Here is a 23,375-nt window from a genome sequence, read left to right as displayed (position 1 = left end):
TGAGCATTCATTAGTTTTATTCAAGTGTTCGCTGCTGTATGACAGTTCTCTGGCCACGCCAGCACGTACAAGAGTGTACAGAAAACGAGGTGTTAGAAAAATGAACATTCGGATATTGAATGCACGTTTTTTAAATTTATTTATTTTTATTTTGCCATGGTTTCCAAATTGCAATGACGGCATCACTTTCAGGGCCTCGGTGTGCATTGATGATTGGTAATACTATTGGAACTAGTGTTAGGTAGACTTCCATTGTACCCACAAACACCAAAATTGATCAAACATTTTGTCATGTAGTTCAGAAATGGATTCCATAGAACTCTTTTAAACAAATTCTGCATTTCAATACAAAATGTATACCGTTCTAATGTTGTCTGGTTTATTTTGACTTCAGCCAACTTTTACATTTCACATTCATTTGTAAAATGAAATATAAATGAAACGAAATATCAAAGCTTGTGCATTACCGCACAAATATTAATAATAATAATACTTTTTAAAAAATAATAATAAGGCTTGTTTTCGAGTCCGAAGATTAGTGAAAAATGCAGTATTAACTGCACAAATAAACTCATACCGAAATCGCTTATACAAAACCTGCCACTGACTAGGCAAAAAAAAAAAAAAAAAGATTACCCCTTCTAAGTAACGTGTGATTTGAATTACACTAGAATTGTGACATATAAATTTAGAATAAACTTTTTAGGCCCACTGTCTAAATATGTAAGTGGTAAATTAGGCCTCAGGTCCTAAAGATTTATTACAGTTTGACGGTGACAGAAGTAAAATGGAAGCTGAGTTACTAAAGTACAGTGGTATCAGTACAATGACTTTATGTTATTCATTTCACTTTACTAGTGATCATCCATGAGAGGCGACCCTGGATTGTCCGCTGACCATTCAGCCCTAATATAAACTTAATGTGTACACAAATGTCCCACGCTTGACAACTAGTTAGTTAGCACGTACACACACACAGCCTGTTCCTCATTTCAACTGAGTGGAATATGATTAGAAGGGCTTTGTGAGGTCTGTATTTCAATGCGCACACTTTTCAAGACTATGGATTGTCATGACATTTTGACTCTGAAACTGACCACCACTTTCTAACAGTATCAGATCTAAATAACAATTTTGAGCGTTTAAAAGTGAAAGGATTGCAGTAAAACAAAAATGTTGATCGATTTAATAAACTTTTATATCATCGCTCGTAAAGTCACTGCTTTAAAAAAATGAAACTAATTTCCTTTGTATTCCAAGGACGCAGAGGGGGGGGGGATGGAGGGAGGACAATAAAATGTGAGGAGAGCGGGCAGGGAGATCATTTCATTTTGACGTCTGCAACCGAGAACTACGTTAGTTCTGTCATCTTGCAAGTGCTGACTTGTTGAACGCCAATGTCTCCAAAAGTCATTAGGATCTTGTTTTTACCTACATTTCTATTGGGTAAGGCATCACATGGCAAGAGTCATGATATTAGATAACTTAGGCTACGTTGTTAGTATTATTCGCCATTTAATGATTTTAATACTTTTTAATGATTTATTTAGCAACGACACAATACACTTTAGTAGCCTACAATTTAATCTTAGCTTAGTACTATTCCCGATAATAATTAATATAAAGTATTTTAAGTTAAAAGAAAATCATGAAAGGGAAACTATTTTTCAAGCTTATATAGGCCTATTGTTATTGTTTACATAAAGCTTTATATGACCGCTGATAGTCAGAGAGTTTACATAGATTTTTTTTTACGAGCATTAGCATATGTAGGTCTATAGTTGTGTAGCAAGAAGAATAAAGATTATTGATGATTTACAAAAGAAAAACTTACCTTCTTCATCTTCACTTATTTATGGTCAACCAATACTCAGTCTAAAAACTCAAATGCCTAGGTTTCGTCATATGAAAATAAATAAAACAATACTGAAATTAAACTCTGCATTATTCTGATTGAAAAGATTTTGTTTCAACTATGCTAGGATGTCGGTCTGAATTTAACGTTTGACACAGACTGTGTCAGTAAAACATCAATATTGAGTCTTCCATGAATAGTAGGCCTATCAATGAAAGCACTGACACTAGAATAGTATCAATGAAAGCACTGCCACTAGAATTACAAGAAGTAATAAAATAAAGTCGTTAGTTTTTCAATGTTGTGAAAGCGAGTGTTTTAATTAGTTTTTATCTTGTCACATTCTAATGAGTTTGATGCAAAACAAGGATTTCCAGCCAACAAAAGTCAAAAGAGAAGATCATTCTTACATTGTTTAGGAATGAAAAGGAACTTAAAATGCTTATGCTAAGAAAAATATTGAGAAATTTTTGTAGCTCATAGTGTTATCCATACTCTGCCATTCGTTTGCAACATAGTGACTACACAATAGAAACGTAAATAATTACAACATAGTGACTACACAATAGAAAAGTAAATAATTACAACATAGTGACTACACAATAGAAAAGTAAATAATTACAACGTAGTGACTACACAATAGAAGAGTAAATAATTACAACATAGTGACTACGCAATAGAAAGTAAATAATTGCAACGTAGTGACTACACAATAGCGTGGTCGAGAGGCCAAGTACGCTTGAACTTGGCTTGGCTACCTAGAAGGGGGCTCGAGGTTCGACACTCGACTCGGGCAGAGTTGTGTTTACTGAGCGCCTAAAGGCAGCACGGTAAACCAACTCCTAGATACCCCCTTCCCCCCCCCCCCCCCCACTGGTCCACAAATGAGATTGGACCAAAAGCGCTCTGAGCATGCTGTAAGCATGAAAGTAGCGCTATATAAAAGCTATAATAATAAAAAGTAAATAATTACAACATAGTGACTACGCAATAGAAAAGTAAATAATTACAACGTAGTGACTACGCAATAGAAAAGTAAATAATTACAACGTAGTGACTACGCAATAGAAAAGTAAATAATTACAACGTAGTGACTACGCAATAGAAAAGTAAATAATTACAACGTAGTGACTACGCAATAGAAAAGTAAATAATTACAACATAGTGACTACGCAATAGAAAAGTAAATAATTACAACATAGTGACTATGCAATAGAAAAGTAAATAATTACAACATAGTGACTACGCAATAGAAAAGTAAATAATTGCAACGTAGTGACTACGCAATAGAAATGTAAATGAATGTCGTCTGGTCGTGGGGAAAGTACTTCGGACTGTCCACATGATGGTCCCAATTTCGAACTCTGCTCGCTTTCCTCCCCTGAAATAATCTTCATTATTTTTGGAACCCCCCTCCCCCTTTTTTTCTAAAAATGATGTCTCCTCTCGGTGAAGAGCAATCTCGTATTCCTTGGTCAAATCTTTCCTTTTTGGTCATAACAAGGGACAAGTTCGACCAAAGAATCCACTCTTGTGGAGGAGCCAGCCATTTAATTTTTCTTTTCTGTTTATTGCTTGTCTTTACACATGTTCCTTCCAATAGTGCCATCTAGGTCTGTATCTTCCCAATAGTCAAAAGCTAAGCAGTTTCAGTTCATCGCTGTTGCGATCCTTTGGCTCTGGTGTATGAGTTCTTGGTCTTATTGTAAAACAATTATACAATCAAATACAAAAAAGGAGAATGGCATTTTGTTTTCCATCTTGATCACTTGTGTTGTCGTTTCAGATTGTGTAGTTTGCACCTGTCCAATCAATTACACACAAAGTGATGCCTTTTGTTACAAGTTTCCGTCAGTACAGTTGGACTGGGCTAATGCAACTCTTTTTTGTCCTCAAGATGGAGGCAGCATGGCTGTGATATCATCTGTTCAAGAAAATACGGCTTATGCTAACTACCGGTAATGCTATACAGAATTCAATAATTAACAAGATTACAACGATAGCTTGTGTTTTTACACAAACTCCTTTAGCGACCTCAAAGGGTTTGTTCATTGGTCATCAGTTTTGTGAGCAATGAAGTTTTGTTTTTTAAAGTCACGTTTCAATATTTTTCTCAAGTATATCAGAAGATATAGGCCTAAAGCAGTGATGCCCAACTTGATTCGACATGTGGGCCATTTTACTTTCCGACACTCGTGTCGCGGGCCACATGGCCGAAAAGGTACAAAAATAAAATAAAATTGAACTGAAACAATTTTATTACACACCTCTGGATCTAGTAGCCTACTTACATTAATTAATGGGATATCTGAAATTTATCTTTTTTTTTTTTACGCGCCTCTACTTAAAATGCGAGCGAGATTGTAGCTAGCTTACCAAACAATCATTTTCTTCTTTTGTTTATCCTCCAATCTCTATGCGTAGTTTAACAATCAATCAGACCAAGAAGGACGACATATTTGTTTTATAATGACGTGTATATGTTGTTCTTTTCTAAAACAGCCAAACTTTCTTTATAAATCAAATACGTTGGCTTATTATCATGTTTCAAAAAAAATTAAAGATCCATTCACTTTTCCTGGTATATTCTTCGGGTCTTCGATTTCATAATGTACAAATAGGCCTACAAATCTTAAAAGGCCATTGTACCAATCCATCAGAGAAAAAGAGAGGCCCTAACGTACTTCAAGATACTTTTTCAACTTTAAAAAAAGAGGGGGGATTGTCTACACTTTGTCGACGTTTCTGCGGGCCGGATGGAACCAAGTCGCGGGCAGTATCTGGCCCGCGGGCCGTATTTTGGGCATCACTGGCCTAAAGTAAAACATATCAAGAGCCACAACTCTCCCTCCCACCATTCCAAATAAACAACTAGATTGTATTGTTTGGCCGGCTGGCTTTGTTATTGTGATTATTACATTGTGATTAAATGAACATGTAACTGATGGTTAAATTACGGACCAAAATGGGGTGATGAAGAGCGACGAGATGTAAATTTTATGTGGGTGAAGTACAGTGGCGTCACTAGGGGGTGTGGTCCTCTCCGGGTGACACCCGTTAGGAAGTGACACCCAAGTAAAAAAAAATGCAATCTGTGAATATCTGACAAATATACAAAAATAAAAGACAGTTGGTAATTATTGGAACATGTTATTAGCAATAAATAAATAAATAGATCTATCTATTTTTTTTTCATTTCGGCTAAACATATTTTATTTTTTTAATGAAATTCTATCAAAAGGTTTAAAATGTTATAGGCCCTATCATACTTAATATAACGTGAAACCTTACTCACTGCTGCTTTGATTTAAAAAATGTTTTAATCGAATCTAGTGAATTTGTAGCTAGCACCGTAATATCAGGATGCCAACTGTTTAACAAATGACTACATTCTTCAGACATAAAATATTATTGAAATCTCACGTGTAATTAATGTAAATTGTGTAGAATTGGAAAGTAAATAAGTGGCCTTTGAGATTTCTCAAGATCTTGATTGTATTTAATTTTTTCTGTAAAAGAAGCTCTAGCCGAGATGAAGGAAATGTTACAATGTGTCAGTCCAATGATATACTTGAATATTGCAGGGAATTAATTAATTTTTCTTCTTGGCAAGTGCCAAGAATGGTTCTGATGATTCCTAATGGGGACGATTTAATCGTCTAATATAAAAAAGTTTTATCGTCGTATTGTTGTCGACTATTTTCAACTAATTGTATTGAAAAGAAATAGAAATGTATAATTTAATTTAATGTGTGGTTGAAATGAAGTCCGATATTGGAATATTAAAAGATGTATGAAGAACTCATCTGGATTGGAAAATCGGACAACAAGGGCATCCAGCTACAAATAGAATTAACAAGGAAGTCGTTGCTTTGATTGATGTAAAGAAGAAAAACAATTAAGGATATATTGCACAGACTGTTTCTATAAAAGCAGAATATTTGACATTTTGTGACCATATTATCAACGAGTCTTTATTGATAACGAATTTCCATGAGATGTTATGTAGATTCTTCTTCATTTTCTAGCCAGCTTTTTGCTGCTGAGCTGTCAGCTCTTTGGTAGACTGTGCCAAGGAAAAATAGCGTGCAGTTTCCTTCAGTTGTTCAGCACTGCCATACAGGGTGTTGGTTATGTTGGGCTGGAGTTGTAGTAGGGTCTGCCTAAGGTGGATTGGGAAGGGGCATTCAAAAAGGATATGGTTTACGGTTTCATAAGGGTGGGCGCAGTGTCTAGATAGGGGGAGTTGTGTGGGATTTATTTTATTGAGATGGTAATTTAACAAAAGGTGTGTGTCCTGTCCTTAGTTGGAAGATTATAGATTGTTCTTTGCGGGGGAGGAAGTTAATACTGTCCAGTTTGTTAGGCATGTTCATTTCTCTGTTGCATGGCTCTGCCTGTGTTTCCTGTTGCCCATTGGTTGAGCCACTCCTCTTTGTGGTTGTTGATTAACATTGACCCTAGGGTGAGGTAGTTAACAGGTTTATCTGGTTGTTCCATAGATGATCCTGCCTTTGATAGCTTATCTGCCCTTTCATTTCCCATGACGCCAATGTGTCCAGGGATCCACTGCAAGGGATGTTGATGTTTGACACCCACCCTAGTAATGCCACCGGCGAAGTATATTTACGAGCAATTTGTTTCTTATGGGGTATACATATACATATGTGTGTATGTGTTTACTATAAAATAATAAACACAACACTGTAAATTTCTTCAATGTACTTGTAAGTTATGTATCAGTGTAGCTGCTTTACATCTTTAATGACATTGGGTAAATCAGGTTTTGTAATTAATCATAGGATTCGAAAGGATGAAATTTACTGCTTTTTTAACTTAGGATTAATCCATAATATACCAGCTTTAACTCAGCCATCAACGCCTACTATTTTGAACCATTGTCGTATCCTCGGGCATAACGGTTAATAATATTTAATCAATTTCAAGCTCTTCCCGTATTTTGTTAATTAAATATTTTCTGTCTCTGGTGAAGTTTTCCATTACTTTTCATTTTGATGTAAGACATATATTAAGAAAACTGAGATTTGTTAAGGTTTAGGCCTACTACAATCCCTAGTGCATTTGGAAAACAAAACATTTGACCGCTTGACTCTTGTACTCAACAAATCTTTTGTGTGGTGTGGTCAACTATTCTGAACAGAAGTTGAAGTTGTGGATTCAGATGGTTACTACAAGATTCAATTCTTTTAAGTAAAGACTAAACATTCAAGGCGCGAGGCCTCTTGAACCGCGAGGCCTTCGGCGGTCGCCCCCGTTACTTCGCCTTGCTATGACTTGTTGATGAATAGCCGATCTTTTATTTATGGCGTCTGGAAGAAAGCCTTCTCTTTGGTTAACACCTTTAGTAGTAATAGAGTTATCTTATCTTATCTTCTTATATAATACAGACGTTACTTCAAAAAAGAAGATGATTACGTCCTACGCGTCATGCATTTAGTCAAGCATATTAACCAATGACTTAAACTCAACAGTAATATTTAAAAACTAAACCCTGCTTAACATTTATTGTAAATATTGTGTAAATTATGTTAGTCCTTTCTCTCACAGATTGAAAAATAACCACATCGTTATATACTTTAAAGCTTTTACGACTTTGGGTGTTCAAAGTTTATAGTTCTTCTTTTTTCTGCTGATAGCTGTTGGGCAGTCAAATTGACTTGGCGGGACCTAGATAGTGATTTTTTGTAGGCTGTTAGTTGGGATTATTATATACATATAAAATGCAATATTCTTTCTATTTTAAAACAATAATAAACGTTGGCCTGTTGATTAAATTGCAAGTAGCTGGTGCAGCAGAGAAAATGTAATTATATTGTCTATATGTCTGAATAGGAATTCGCTACCAATTACTGGTGACCCAGTCTGGTTAGGTGTGCACTATATCACAACTAGTGGTGGAACATGGCAATTTTTGACAGACTACACAGGAGGATCAACAGTTTATCATAACTTCCTCAATGGTACAATTCCCATAGGACATGATGGTAAGTCCCTTAGGACACTGTCCTCGTGTGGCATGAATGCTGCATGATGATACATTTACAGCAGAGGCGTAGTGAGCAAAACGTGCGCCCGGAGCAAGGTACTTTAGTGGCACCTTCTTCCCATTTTCCATGAACATCACATAGAAATATAAACTGCGTGTGGCGGTCCCCCACCCCACTAGGGTGGCGCCCTTGGCATCGTGCCCCCCTTCTCCCCCTCTTCACTACGCCTCTGATTTTCAGGACTAATTTCAATACAGGATATGATTTAACGACTTTAATTCTTGGTGTTTAATTGATAGGAATGATGGTGCCTAATCATTCTAGCAGCCCACCATTATTCTCTCATTACATGATAGGTAGGAGCACTATAGAAATTAGAGATAATCGTAAATCTAAAAGACCACTATTTAAATCGGCCATCGTGGTAAATGCACGTAGAACTACCGAGCCTATTAGCTATGATAGATACCCCATAAGAAGCAAATTGCTAAGTCTGTAGATAAGACATAAAATGAAGTCTATAGAGAAACGATATCTATATTGCATTTTGTTTTTTTGAAACTACTTTCTGTATTGGAATGATAAAAGCTAATGGCATCACCTAGGATCTAGACCTTGTGCAATTACTCTGTACAATATGTGTGTAAGAACAAAACTTGAATTGATGTTATACATTGTATAATGTTTTGTTAAATATATTTTTCTCGCATTTTAGCTCATTTGTTTCTATCTATCTATCTATCTATCTATCTCTGTCTGTCTCTCTCTCTCTGTCTCTCTCTCTGTCTGTCTCTCTCTGTCTTTCTCTCTGTCTCTCTCTCTCTGTATCTCTCTCCATGTCTTTCTCTCTGTCTCTCTGTGTCACTCTCTCTCTCTGTGTCTCTCTCTATGTCTCTCTCTCTCCCTGTCTCTCTCTTTCTCTCTCTCAATGTCTCTCTCTCTGTGTCTCTCTGTCTCTCTCTCTATCTCTCTCTCTGTGTCTCTCTCTCTGTCTCTGTCTGTCTCTTTCTCTCTGTCTCTCTCTCTTTCTCTCTCTCTCTGTCTCTCTCTATCTGTCTGTGTGTGTGTGTGTGCGTGCGTGTGTGTGTGTCTCTTCCTTCAGTCGCGAAGCCACTATGAACTATTCCATAGAAATGAAATGAATGCCTGGGCATTAGCTATGGTCGTAACGATGTCACACACACAGCAGTTCTCCCTCTCAACGCAGCTGTTATATCCCTAGGAACGGCAAGTGCCGATACAGTTTTGTATCAGCGGCGTCGCAGTCTAAAATAGGGTGTAGGCCTACTGCAAATTGACTAAGAATTGCCAGTTCCCTCAGTGTGAATGACTTGAGAGCTCCTGCGGGTGTTTGACCAGGATCAAACGGTTACACTGCAGTTTCTTTTTATCTATGATAAAAATAATAATTGAAACTTTTCAATAAGTAAAGGTTTTGTTTCAAACAACACTGACCTGCATATTTAACATCAAATGTTTTTTCAGGTGATTGTATCATTGGATGGTTTCAGAATTCGGATTTTGTGTGGTCTCCTGTCCATTGCAATACGTCTCTCTATTTCATTTGTGAGGCCAGACCAACAAATGTTGTCACCACTACATCTGCTCCAGGTAATTAGACAAGTTTTAGTTAGACTCACATAGTTTCATCCACAGACCTATTTATATATATATATAGGTCTATGCAGTCCTCTTTTTGTGACAGTACGCACCGGTACGGCTTACATGCATCTTTTTCAATGTGGGGGAAAAATTATTACTATTTATGTTTTTTAACTTTTATTATTAATTAATTAGTAGTTAAAAGCTAGGCGATCAACCACTGAGTACCGGTACCTATTTATTTACAAAAAAAAAGCCTTTTCACCTATCTGAATACAAAATTAGAACTAAAAATAAGTAAAACCAATGCAAAGAACGCTGTCAATTTTTTTTTTGCTTTAAGAACACATTTGAAAACATCACAATATATTTAGTCTTAATAACTCCCTATCATTTTCTTTTAAAGCTATATTTGCATGAAAACAGATTTACAAAAGGGACTCAGGGGGAACAACTGAGATCCAAAGGTTGTTTTAATGTTTTGAAATATCAGCATCTCATGTACAAATGGGTGTTGAAAGAAAAGGTTTATTCCAGGCATGTCAAACTGTATGGACCACATTAAAAAAACTTACTATGACCCGAGGAGCCGCAGCCAAAAATCAGTTGCAAAAACAGCCTATATATACTAGATTTATGTAAATTAGTAACTATACAATACAATAATTAATGGTATACCTGTTTCTTCGTTGGCTAAATTTGTAGTGCTATTTGTTAATTCTAAATTACTACGATTACGCATTATTTTCTTTGTCCTGATGCTTGACATCCTTTCTGGGATACAAGTTTATAAATGTCTGGTTGAAGCTTGTTTGCCACTGACACTTTCATCACTGATAACACTGATAATCTCGAACGGTGAGGTGATTTGTAGCTTTCATTATGGAAAAGAACTGCTCACAGAGATCAGTGCTTCCAAACACACAAAGAATTCTGGCTGCAAATTTCCACAATTCAACATACCGTTCAGGTAAATAACTAAAACTTTGGCACAGCCACTTTTATATACTAAGCTTTCTACAAAGAATCAGACTGCTATTCTATCTATCAGCTCTAGTTGCACATTACCAGCAGCATTTTCAGAAGCAAATGAAAATGGAGATACAAACAACGAAAATTCTTGCTCGTATGAAATGAAGTCACGAAAACGGTTATTGAAAGCATTTAATAATGATTCCAGGTGTAGGACATATTTACCAAATGTTGTAGCCGTATTTAATCTTTTTAGTTCCTGACACGATGAGAAGTGAACAAGATTTTCTATTCATATTTGGTTTATTCACATTTGTAATTATGCTTGAAATCACTTCACATGATCACACGCAGTTGTTACAATTTTGTCTTTACTTTGAAGTTTCAAATTCAAGTATTGCAGGTGACCAGTGAGATCAACTGTAAATGCAGAATCCATTCGTCAGTTTGGTAATATTCAATAGGTTCACCTTTCATGTTCAGAAACAATAAATTGTCCTCACGCAGTGCAAAAATTCTCTTCAATACTTATGACACGAGAGCCAGTGAACTTCTGTGTAGTAGGGAACAAAATCAAATTCGTGTCCAATGTCATCCAGAAACATTGAAAATTGGCGATGATTTAAACCACGGGCACGAATAAAATTGAGAGCGACTGAAACAAGTCTTATGACAAGTGGAACTGTAATTGCTTTGCGCAGAATGTTTCTTGGTGAATGATGCACTGAAAATGAGCAAATTTAAAATTAGCATCAGTCTATCTTATTTTTGCAAGTAGCTTTGCATCAAAACCATTTCATTTGTAAAATGTTGTAAAATATTTTACATGTTTCGGATGTTCCTTCAGAGATGAAGATAGTTTACTTCCTAGTCCAAATCTCCCGCAGGACGACGGGGGATGGGAGCAGGCAGGGTTTGAACCCTCGACCGTCTATACATCCGAACGAAAGTCCAGCGCGCAAACCGCATGACCAGGCAGCCATGGCTGGTGCTCCATCCATTGTCAGAGTAGCTAGCTTTACCAAAGATAAATTGTACTGCAATATCACCTTCCGTTATTTCTCAAAAACACCCTCGCTTGTAGTGGTGTAACGCATAGAACAGGACTCAAGTAGCTCCTCATGTATCTCAAAATTCCTGTCACATGCCCTTATGAATATAGCCAACTGTGCTACACCCGTTACATCAGTTAACTCATCGAGAGCCAGTGAAATAATTCAAAATCAACTATTTTGATCTTTAATTGTTCACTCAAGCTTACTAACATGTCATTTATTCTATCTGCCACAGTGTTCCTAGTTAACGCTATTTCTTTGAATGCTTTCACATTTTCTGGACAAATTACTTTGGCAGCTTTAACGACACACTCCATTATAAAATCACATTCACTAAATGATTTGCTATGGCTCGCAATTAAGTTTGACAAAATGTAGCTGGCTTTCATTGCAGACTCACTCTCGTTGTTCAGTTTGACAAATACTTTTTCAATTCAAGTAGCTTGTTATCTCTTATTTTCCAGCGTAATAATCTAACATTATTTTTGAGGTGGCCAAGCGGGCCGCATGCAAAGTGGTCGGGGCCGCATGCGGCCTCCAAACGCCGTATTTGACATGCCTGGTTTATTCTCTCTTTACAGTTCACTCCTAATGGGGTGCAATTAAATAGGAAAGTATCAGCTATTCTATCTGCCTGTCTCTTTCAAACTCCATTAGCTGCATGCTGATTTCATCCACACCAGTGAATTGGTGCTTCGGTGTCTGTGTGTGTGTGTGTGGGGGGGGCGCTTGTGTTAAGACCAGTTGTCGACCATTGCGTAGTGTCACTACACAGTCCAACAGAGTAGGTATGCCAACTTATACTCCTCAAGAAGCGCAGGCATCTTTAATGGAAGCATTCAAGGAGCTTTAAATGCTCTTATATAACCTCCAGATCTCAGAGGTGAGAACCACTGCTTTAAAGACATTGATTTTTGTAGGAACTTGATCAAATTGACAAAAAGTGCTCTTGGCCTTAGCGATGCTTAAATGTCTGCTTAAAGTACAGGCTGGGTGTTAACGTACATTATATTCACCCACATTAATAGAACGTACATTATATTCACCCACATTAATAGAACGTACATTATATTCATCCACATTAATAGAACGTACATTATATTCATCCACATTAATAGAACGTACATTATATTCACCCACATTAATAGAGGGTACATTATATTCACCCACATTAATAGAAGGTACATTATTTTCACCCACATTAATAGAAGGTACATTATATTCATCCACATTAATAGAGGGTACATTATATTCATCCACATTAATAGAGGGTACATTATATTCATCCACATTAATAGAACGTACATTATATTCACCCACATTAATAGAGGGTACATTATATTCATCCACATTAATAGAGGGTACATTATATTCACCCACATTAATAGAACGTACATTATATTCATCCACATTAATAGAGGGTACATTATATTCATCCACATTAATAGAACGTACATTATATTCACCCACATTAATAGAGGGTACATTATATTCATCCACATTAATAGAATGTACATTATATTCATCCACATTAATAGAGGGTACATTATATTCATCCACATTAATAGAGGGTACATTATATTCATCCACATTAATAGAACGTACATTATATTCACCCACATTAATAGAGGGTACATTATATTCATCCACATTAATAGAGGGTACATTATATTCATCCACATTAATAGAACGTACATTATATTCATCCACATTAATAGAACGTACATTATATTCATCCACATTAATAGAGGGTACATTATATTCATCCACATTAATAGAACGTACATTATATTCATCCACATTAATAGAGGGTACATTATATTGATCCACATTAATAGAGGGTACATTATATTCATCCACATTAATAGAACGTACATTATATTCATCCACATTAATAGAACGTACATTATATTCAGCCACATTAATAGAGGGTACATTATATTCATCCACATTAATAGAGGGTACATTATATTCATCCACATTAAAAGAGGGTACATTATATTCACCCACATTAATAGAACGTAAATTATATTCATCCACATTAATAGAACGTACATTATATTCACCCACATTAATAGAGGGTACATTATATTCACCCACTTTAATAGAAGGTACATTATTTTCACCCACATTAATAGAAGGTACATTATATTCATCCACATTAATAGAGGGTACATTATATTCATCCACATTAATAGAACGTACATTATATTCACCCACATTAATAGAGGGTACATTATATTCATCCACATTAATAGAGGGTACATTATATTCATCCACATTAATAGAGGGTACATTATATTCATCCACATTAATAGAGGGTACATTATATTCACCCACATTAATAGAGGGTACATTATATTCACCCACATTAATAGAGGGTACATTATATTCACCCACATTAATAGAGGGTACATTATATTCATCCACATTAATAGAACGTACATTATATTCACCCACATTAATAGAGGGTACATTATATTCATCCACATTAATAGAGGGTACATTATATTCATCCACATTAATAGAGGGTACATTATATTCACCCACATTAATAGAACGTACATTATATTCATCCACATTAATAGAGGGTACATTATATTCATCCACATTAATAGAACGTACATTATATTCACCCACATTAATAGAGGGTACATTATATTCATCCACATTAATAGAACGTACATTATATTCATCCACATTAATAGAGGGTACATTATATTCATCCACATTAATAGAGGGTACATTATATTCATCCACATTAATAGAACGTACATTATATTCACCCACATTAATAGAGGGTACATTATATTCATCCACATTAATAGAGGGTACATTATATTCATCCACATTAATAGAACGTACATTATATTCATCAACATTAATAGAACGTACATTATATTCATCCACATTAATAGAGGGTACATTATATTCACCCACATTAATAGAACGTACATTATATTCATCCACATTAATAGAACGTACATTATATTCATCCACATTAATAGAGGGTACATTATATTCATCCACATTAATAGAACGTACATTATATTCATCCACATTAATAGAGGGTACATTATATTCACCCACATTAATAGAACGTACATTATATTCATCCACATTAATAGAACGTACATTATATTCATCCACATTAATAGAGGGTACATTATATTCATCCACATTAATAGAACGTACATTATATTCACCCACATTAATAGAACGTACATTATATTCATCCACATTAATAGAGGGTACATTATATTCATCCACATTAATAGAGGGTACATTATATTCATCCACATTAATAGAGGGTACATTATATTAACCCACATTAATAGAGGGTACATTATATTCATCCACATTAATAGAGGGTACATTATATTCATCCACATTAATAGAGGGTACATTATATTCATCCACATTAATAGAACGTACATTATATTCACCCACATTAATAGAACGTACATTATATTCATCCACATTAATAGAGGGTACATTATATTTATCCACATTAATAGAGGGTACATTATATTAACCCACATTAATAGAGGGTACATTATATTCATCCACATTAATAGAACGTACATTATATTCACCCACATTAATAGAGGGTACATTATATTCATCCACATTAATAGAGGGTACATTATATTCATCCACATTAATAGAACGTACATTATATTCATCCACATTAATAGAACGTACATTATATTCATCCACATTAATAGAGGGTACATTATATTCACCCACATTAATAGAACGTACATTATATTCATCCACATTAATAGAACGTACATTATATTCATCCACATTAATAGAGGGTACATTATATTCATCCACATTAATAGAACGTACATTATATTCATCCACATTAATAGAGGGTACATTATATTCACCCACATTAATAGAACGTACATTATATTCATCCACATTAATAGAACGTACATTATATTCATCCACATTAATAGAGGGTACATTATATTCATCCACATTAATAGAGGGTACATTATATTAACCCACATTAATAGAACGTACATTATATTCATCCACATTAATAGAACGTACATTATATTCATCCACATTAATAGAGGGTACATTATATTCATCCACATTAATAGAACGTACATTATATTCACCCACATTAATAGAACGTACATTATATTCATCCACATTAATAGAGGGTACATTATATTCATCCACATTAATAGAGGGTACATTATATTCATCCACATTAATAGAGGGTACATTATATTCATCCACATTAATAGAGGGTACATTATATTCATCCACATTAATAGAGGGTACATTATATTCATCCACATTAATAGAACGTACATTATATTCATCCACATTAATAGAACGTACATTATATTCATCCACATTAATAGAGGGTACATTATATTCACCCACATTAATAGAACGTACATTATATTCATCCACATTAATAGAACGTACATTATATTCATCCACATTAATAGAGGGTACATTATATTCATCCACATTAATAGAACGTACATTATATTCATCCACATTAATAGAGGGTACATTATATTCACCCACATTAATAGAACGTACATTATATTCATCCACATTAATAGAACGTACATTATATTCATCCACATTAATAGAGGGTACATTATATTCATCCACATTAATAGAGGGTACATTATATTAACCCACATTAATAGAACGTACATTATATTCATCCACATTAATAGAACGTACATTATATATTAATCCACATTAATAGAGGGTACATTATATTCATCCACATTAATAGAACGTACATTATATTCACCCACATTAATAGAACGTACATTATATTCATCCACATTAATAGAGGGTACATTATATTCATCCACATTAATAGAGGGTACATTATATTCATCCACATTAATAGAGGGTACATTATATTCATCCACATTAATAGAGGGTACATTATATTCATCCACATTAATAGAGGGTACATTATATTCACCCACATTAATAGAACGTACATTATATTCATCCACATTAATAGAACATACATTATATTCATCCACATTAATAGAGGGTACATTATATTCATCCACATTAATAAAGGGTACATTATATTCATCCACATTAATAGAGGGTACATTATATTAACCCACATTAATAGAACGTACATTATATTCATCCACATTAATAGAACGTACATTATATTCATCCACATTAATAGAGGGTACATTATATTCATCCACATTAATAGAACGTACATTATATTCACCCACATTAATAGAGGGTACATTATATTCACCCACATTAATAGAACGTACATTATATTCATCCACATTAATAGAGGGTACATTATATTCATCCACATTAATAGAGGGTACATTATATTCACCCACATTAATAGGCTTGATGACTGAAGCCAAATTTGATCTCTATATTTACTTGTCTTGAGAAATTTAAAAACAAAAACAAATAAAAAGAACATATGTTGGAGGGTTTGATCTGGCCCATGGAGATCACAGGTTAAGATTTGGCAAAGATGTTTGAATGTTTCGGATGTTCCTTCAGTGGTCATGATCGTGTAATTCCTCGTCCAACGCGCATACCGCACGACCAGATAGCCATCCAATGAAATTCAACTAGACTAGATAAGTATTAGAACTATTTATACTATAAAATATTTTCTTTTTTTTTTTTTTCCAAAGTTATAGATATAGGTGACACAAACAGTACTGGCATCAGCACTAGTTCCAACTGGATCAAAGTCTTGAACAATTTCCGTTTTCCAGTTGTTGCTAGCCCCGCCCCAACTCTAGGCAGATCCGTTGTGTTTTGTGCAGTGGGTTGTGCCCAATCCAGTCAGTGTGTTGCATTCAATCACAAGCCACATGATAACGAATGTCAACTGATTCACAATGAAGTCAACGCTAGCGCTGCCATTGCCTGGACAGGTTGGGATCTTTGGATAGATGGAACTCTTCTGTACACCTTCTATAATTCAAGTGCTTAATTTAGTCCGAACTTTATATGCTTTATATTCAAGGAATATTTTGTAGCATTCAAAATAAGACTTTGGGAAATATGAGTATTTTATTTTTTTTGACAGTATAATTTGTGTAAATCTGTAGCTCTACTGATTACTATGGGAATTTTTTTCTTCTAATCTAGCAAAGACTATTATATTGACATGTGTAACAATAGGCCTACTATTATCATTCTTTGTCCCTGTTTCATGGTGATTTACAATGGCTGGTGGATCTAAATAAATGAAAATGTACTACATAGGGGGAGGATGTCTGACAAGACTAATGACTGTGTAATATAGTGTATAGACATTGGACAACACAGACTTTAGGGGGTCTCACCTATGCACAGAGAAAGGCAGACAAGTTATTTACTAGAAACTTTGTATTAAACCAATAAGAATTACAGAAGAGAAAAAAAAAGACAACAGAAGGAGAATTATCCTTTTTTATTTATGAATCAACTTTTTTGCATTGGAATTGAAATAATTGTAACTAATTATAACTAAATCATGTTAATGAGCACTGTAAATACAGAATGATACAAGTTTTAAAAAATATATGACAATTTGTCACCAGGTAACAACTTTCTATGTAGTCCATTCTAATCTGACTTGAAATGCTGTACTTAATAATTTTTATGATACTGACTCCAAAATGAAATCCAGAGTCTTATCTCTAACCCTAACCCATCAGCTTCACTAACTACTACAAGTGAGAGCCCAGCTGTACAAAATATATTCTAGCAAAGAACTCTACTGATGATACTGATAGAAGTATAGGGGAAGAGTCCAGATAGCTACTAGCTTAACAGAAAGTATTCTCTAACTAATGATGAGTGAATACTCACAAGCATAGTTAACTTTCTTATTTTCAAGAAGTCCTATATATATGGACAGAGAATCTCTGTGATGTGGCCAAATCTGTTGATCTCATCCTGTGATATTTTATTCTCTAACAACCAGAAGCATTCCTAAAACATAAAAACATAGGAAGAAAAAAGAATAAGTTTGATTGCTATTCAGTACAAGGTTGGGAAAATAAACAGTGCGGCAATTCTGTTGACTGTAGTGAGAGCATGTAGTGATCAAAAGTGTCAAACTAATTGACAGTCACAGGTACATGAGAACTAAGTGTTGTGTAGTCATAGTTATAGTCATCGACTATTTAAAAATCCTTAAAACTACTATACAAAAGTTATACTTAAATAATACCTCTAACTATTTCAGAAAAAAAAAATCAACAGTTTGCTTGTTGAGACTATTTAAATGACTTTTAAAAAGTTATAGGTACCACTCACTGAGCTTGTATTATGAGCTGCTTATTCTATTTACATTGTAATGTTAATGTAGAAAAGTGAAAGCTACATACAACACTAAAAAGTCAAACAGTTATATAATGTAGTCTCACTAACCATCATCTTAACAAATACCCAAACAACATACACGAGAAAACAAAACACTTATTATGCTTAACACACCTGTGGAACAAGCTGCTTTGAACTAAATATACTTCATTGCACTAGTCATAATGATAGGGTACCACTTGTTATAAATTCTTTTTCAAACTGTGCTGTCAGCAGCTCATGTTATCATCATAATATTCTTTTACTATCCTTGAAAAGGTTGCCATCTTTAATATTTTTAAAATGTCCCTAATGTATTATTATGATAATGTATTAGTATGATATACTGAACACCTACCATATCAACTAAACTGTTGTAATCTTTTCACAAGTCACAACACAGGCAACCACAAACACTAAAAAGGCAACATTTATCAAAGTTTTTGCACATGGAAAACAAAAGCAAAAGTTGACTTTCCAAAACATGAATGAATTCTGAGGGTGTCCTCTGATTATATTAAGTTACAAATAAAAACAAAATATTTATGTATAATTTACAAAGTAGTGATTATCTTGAAGATTACACTGTGTAAATTAAAGTCAGTCATATTAAATTAATAAAATAAAAAATTAACAAACACCAGCATCTTTGTTCTATTTTAATTGGCCTACATTAGTAGCTTGACATAGTTGACATTGGAGAGGAGTCACATGAGAAAGGTTTAAACACTATAGTAGACTTCATTCCAGTAGGAGTATTAATTTTCAAATGATTCAAAGCTCTAAAAATTTTAGTGAATTTGTTTTTAACTGTACACAATTTCTGCATACACATATCTGGTATGCACAAAAAAAAAAAAATATCCAACATGTTTGACAGATCTAACACTAAGTACCAGACAGTATACTTCATTTCAATCAGTAAACACATTTCTGTAAAATATTATCCTTCTGTTAAGGTTACAAGATGTTTTGTGTTTACAGACTACATTGAATAGTGAAACATAAAAGAATTGTACTAATATCTTTACTTGAAGGCCTATAATAAGACCCAATAACTAAGCTATGGGGGACTTAAATGTTGAAAGTAAGTAGTCAACAACAATTGAATACATGGAAACATAAACCAGAACATGTCTCAATAAAATAAACATTAGAACACAAATATCAATTGCTCAAAAGTAGTTTGCAAACTTAATACAAGTATATAAGCGAATGTAGTGAACTGTACTGAACCATTTTTATTCTACTCTAAACTAATATACTTTCTATACTACTCAATACAAAACAAAGTTATAATTGTAAGACAGACATACACCTCAGTCAATGGATGTTAAACACAATAGAATTAAGCTAAAATAAATGGAATGATTACAATTAGTGAGAGATGAATGCAGTGACAAATCAAAACAATGTATGACAATTATAAAAGAGAATAAGGCCAGTCATAGCTCAATCATCTTCACGGATATATTTTCATTTTTTAGTTGGCAGTTTTTCATACATCCTACTTAGTATAGGATTTTAAAATGAGTGTTCATTTACATGACTAAATTTAATGTGGTAAGCACTAATAAACTAAGAGAAAGACACCATGCAATAAGGTAATAATGTCAAGACACCAAGTGGTCAAACTAGTAGAGAAATACAATGCCAAGTATCAATTTGACTTCAGTGAAGCCTAGCAAAATAAACCATGCAGATTTTAAAGTAAACACAAAGAGAAAAACAATGTGAAGATGTACCATTACAATTAGTGTGATGTTACTGTAGTAATAAAGTAATGTGCAAATCTTGTAAAGACTAATACTATTAACTTGGTGTGTTAATACTGTATTTCAAAAAATGTGTGAATCTTGTAAAAACTTGTACTATTAACTTGGTGTGATGTTACTGTGTATAAGGTGTACTTTATGGGAAAATTACATCAGCCTACATTGTTTAGGGAGATAAATATTGAAGTGATATAAATATGGCAAATGAATCTTTATAAAGCAAGTCAGCAGAGATCCAGGATGAAGATAGACCAGCATAAAGCTCTGGTGTATTTAATCTTTAGGTAACAAATCAAGATCTATGAAATTATGTCTGATACGTTTGTTGTTCTTAATTAACTATTACATTATTTACATAGGTCTGATGCTCTTTATCACCAATCAAAGTATACAATTAAAAAATAAAATATATATATATTTATGTACATAAAGTCAACAAAAATTAATAAATAATAAAATGATATTACAATCATAAAATACAGGTAGTCTAAATTATGTACAGAATTAAAATAATGTCATTTGTGGATTCGTATAGCTATTACAATGAGATATGATGCCACCATTCCAAACAACTATCAATCAAAGTAAATTATTCAAAGAATGCAGCCCTTCAAAAGCTGACACTTTTATTCAATGTCAAAGCAAGTCAACAATTAATAGAAAATAATTTTTAAAAAATGAAAAGTATAAAATTTATATATATTTATATATATATATATAAATATACCAAAATAAGAACTACATTAAATTAAATGTAATTTTTAAAAAATCACTAACATAATTTAAAGCTAAATTTTGGTAAATTGCTAAATAAAATGGTAGCTGTCATGTCCTTTAGGAAGAGATTCCATAGTAAACTTGGTGGTCCAGTCTACTTGTAAGGGGCGTAATAATCCACAGCACTTCCAGTTCATCAAATCCACAAGGTTTTTACAAACACCACGACTGGGGAACAAAATGGAGGTTGCATATACATTGTTAGAGTAGTAAATAAAAGAATAATTCCATTGGTATAACACAAATAATAGCTGTATATATCTAATGAATGAAGCTTATTTAAACTTGTGATAGGATATTTTCAGTACAGTTCTGAGCATAATCATTACAAGCAATATCTCAGACTTTTTGTTTAAGTCTAAACCATTAAGCTTCGGGCAGGTGGGGCTCAATAGCCCTGGCTGGCTACCCACCTAGAAAGAAAACTTCAAACCTCTGTTGCCTTGCAGCTATACCTAATCATGGGAAAGGCTTCCAGAGTCAACCCTGAGGCAAAATCAGGAGCTGGCGGCCCTAAAGCAGTTTGCAGCATCCAGTGCTACACCCTGGCAGAAGCTGCGACGCTGCTGACCCCAAACTATATCCGCACTGCCGTTCCTTTGGATACATCAGCTGTGTGGAGAGGGAGGAACTGATGTGTGAGCAAAATCGTTTCAACCAGAGCTAATGCCCAGGCATTCATCTTTTTTCCATGAGATGATCCAAAGTCGCTTCGAGACTAAATGAGGCCATAGAGACAGATAGAACATTATGAAATCATGACGGTCTCATGTAATTTATACTTCTAATGCTAGTTTGAAACAGACTTCATTACTTCTTAATGCTTAATGACATCAATAATGATTCTAGGGTTTAGTACCCAATCCTCTACAACAAACATTTGATTTCTTTACTACAGACATTTGTATTCTTTTCAATGGTTTACAAGAGTGCTTAATTGACCTTGTTGAAGTATTGAACTACTGACATGTGGTGGATAAAAGGATTGGAGAAATCTTTTGTCAATATACATATTTAGTACTACTTCAGGAGAAAAAATTGGGACTTTTTCATTTCATTGTAAAAACAAATAATAACATTATGTCTGGGAGATTACAATGTTGAAGGAAAATAGTCAACAATGATTGAATTCAAGGAAATAAATAAGTTCTCTTTATAATATCAATATATAAGAAATTAAATGAAACATGATAATGAATACTGGTCTAGATGTTCTGAGTGAAGCTAAAAATAATTTATGAATAGTCTATACAAGAAAATAATAATGCATATTTATTCATTGTCATGGTTTTTTTTTTGGGTGGGAGGCTGTTTTTTATTAAATCATTAAAAAGTTCCCCTTTCAGACCATACTGTCTATAGGTCTATATCTGTTTCTGTAGAATGATTACTAAAATGGATCATTAGAAAGCTCATTCAATGCCACACAAAATGCATTTCCCTCATACATAGAATATAATGTAATAGTGAAAAACGCTCAAGCTAATTTTATTTTAAAATGATTGTAATGTGAGAAATGAGTTAATATTGATCACATTCTGATAAGAACTGTACAAACTGTTAAAAACTTAAAATCACTAAAAAAAAATAAAAAGGCCACTTTGGCATACTTGTTTTGAAACATGAAAGAGTTAAGACTTACTGAAAAGGGCTAACAATTTTCTGTGTGTTACCATGGCTGTGACCATGATCTTGTCCACTGCTCTCATCAGTGGCTTCTGCAGCTTTATGCATCCCCCAATATCTCATTTGATTCATTCTTTCATTGGTTGTCATTGCCAGCCACATTATCTTCATAGAGAATAAGTTTGTTCATGCATTATTTGCTTATCAAAACACTATTTCATGAATACATTCTCTATTATTTACACTATTGTTTTTTAGATGAAAGTTTTCTTTGAAGTAATTTTTATTTAAGATTTCTAAGAACTCTTCCACTTCTGTCAATATATCACATTTGACTCTGTCACTTTATGCTACTCTAATG

At 33.9% G+C, this 23,375-nt stretch overlaps 2 protein-coding genes across 3 annotated transcripts in view; one reads left to right on the top strand and one right to left on the bottom strand.

Moving 5' to 3' along the window:
* The first annotated feature begins 1,309 nt into the window (after positions 1 to 1,309).
* Positions 1,310 to 19,711, top strand: LOC129928647 (uncharacterized). Its single transcript, XM_056043745.1, has 5 exons — positions 1,310 to 1,446; positions 3,642 to 3,813; positions 7,709 to 7,860; positions 9,349 to 9,474; positions 17,174 to 19,711. Exons 1-5 carry the CDS (start codon positions 1,398 to 1,400, stop codon positions 17,476 to 17,478), a joined length of 804 nt encoding a protein of 267 aa, XP_055899720.1. The 5' UTR covers positions 1,310 to 1,397; the 3' UTR covers positions 17,479 to 19,711.
* The window catches only part of LOC106075081 (palmitoyltransferase ZDHHC17-like), a 29,782-nt gene continuing 25,889 nt past the window's right edge, over positions 19,483 to 23,375 (bottom strand). For both annotated transcript variants that reach the window (XM_056043743.1, XM_056043744.1), the window contains exons 14-15: positions 23,031 to 23,179; positions 19,483 to 21,556 (exon numbers count right to left, since the gene is read on the bottom strand). In XM_056043743.1, the coding sequence (XP_055899718.1) occupies positions 21,418 to 21,556; positions 23,031 to 23,179 (288 nt within the window). In that variant the 3' untranslated portion in view covers positions 19,483 to 21,417. The remainder of the gene's footprint in view (positions 21,557 to 23,030; positions 23,180 to 23,375) is intronic.

Source organism: Biomphalaria glabrata, chromosome 10 (genome assembly GCF_947242115.1).
Source record: "Biomphalaria glabrata chromosome 10, xgBioGlab47.1, whole genome shotgun sequence".
Taxonomy (NCBI): Eukaryota; Metazoa; Mollusca; class Gastropoda; family Planorbidae; genus Biomphalaria; species Biomphalaria glabrata.
The sequence above is the reverse complement of the archived record's forward strand: the minus strand, read 5'-3'. Positions and strand labels throughout refer to the sequence as shown.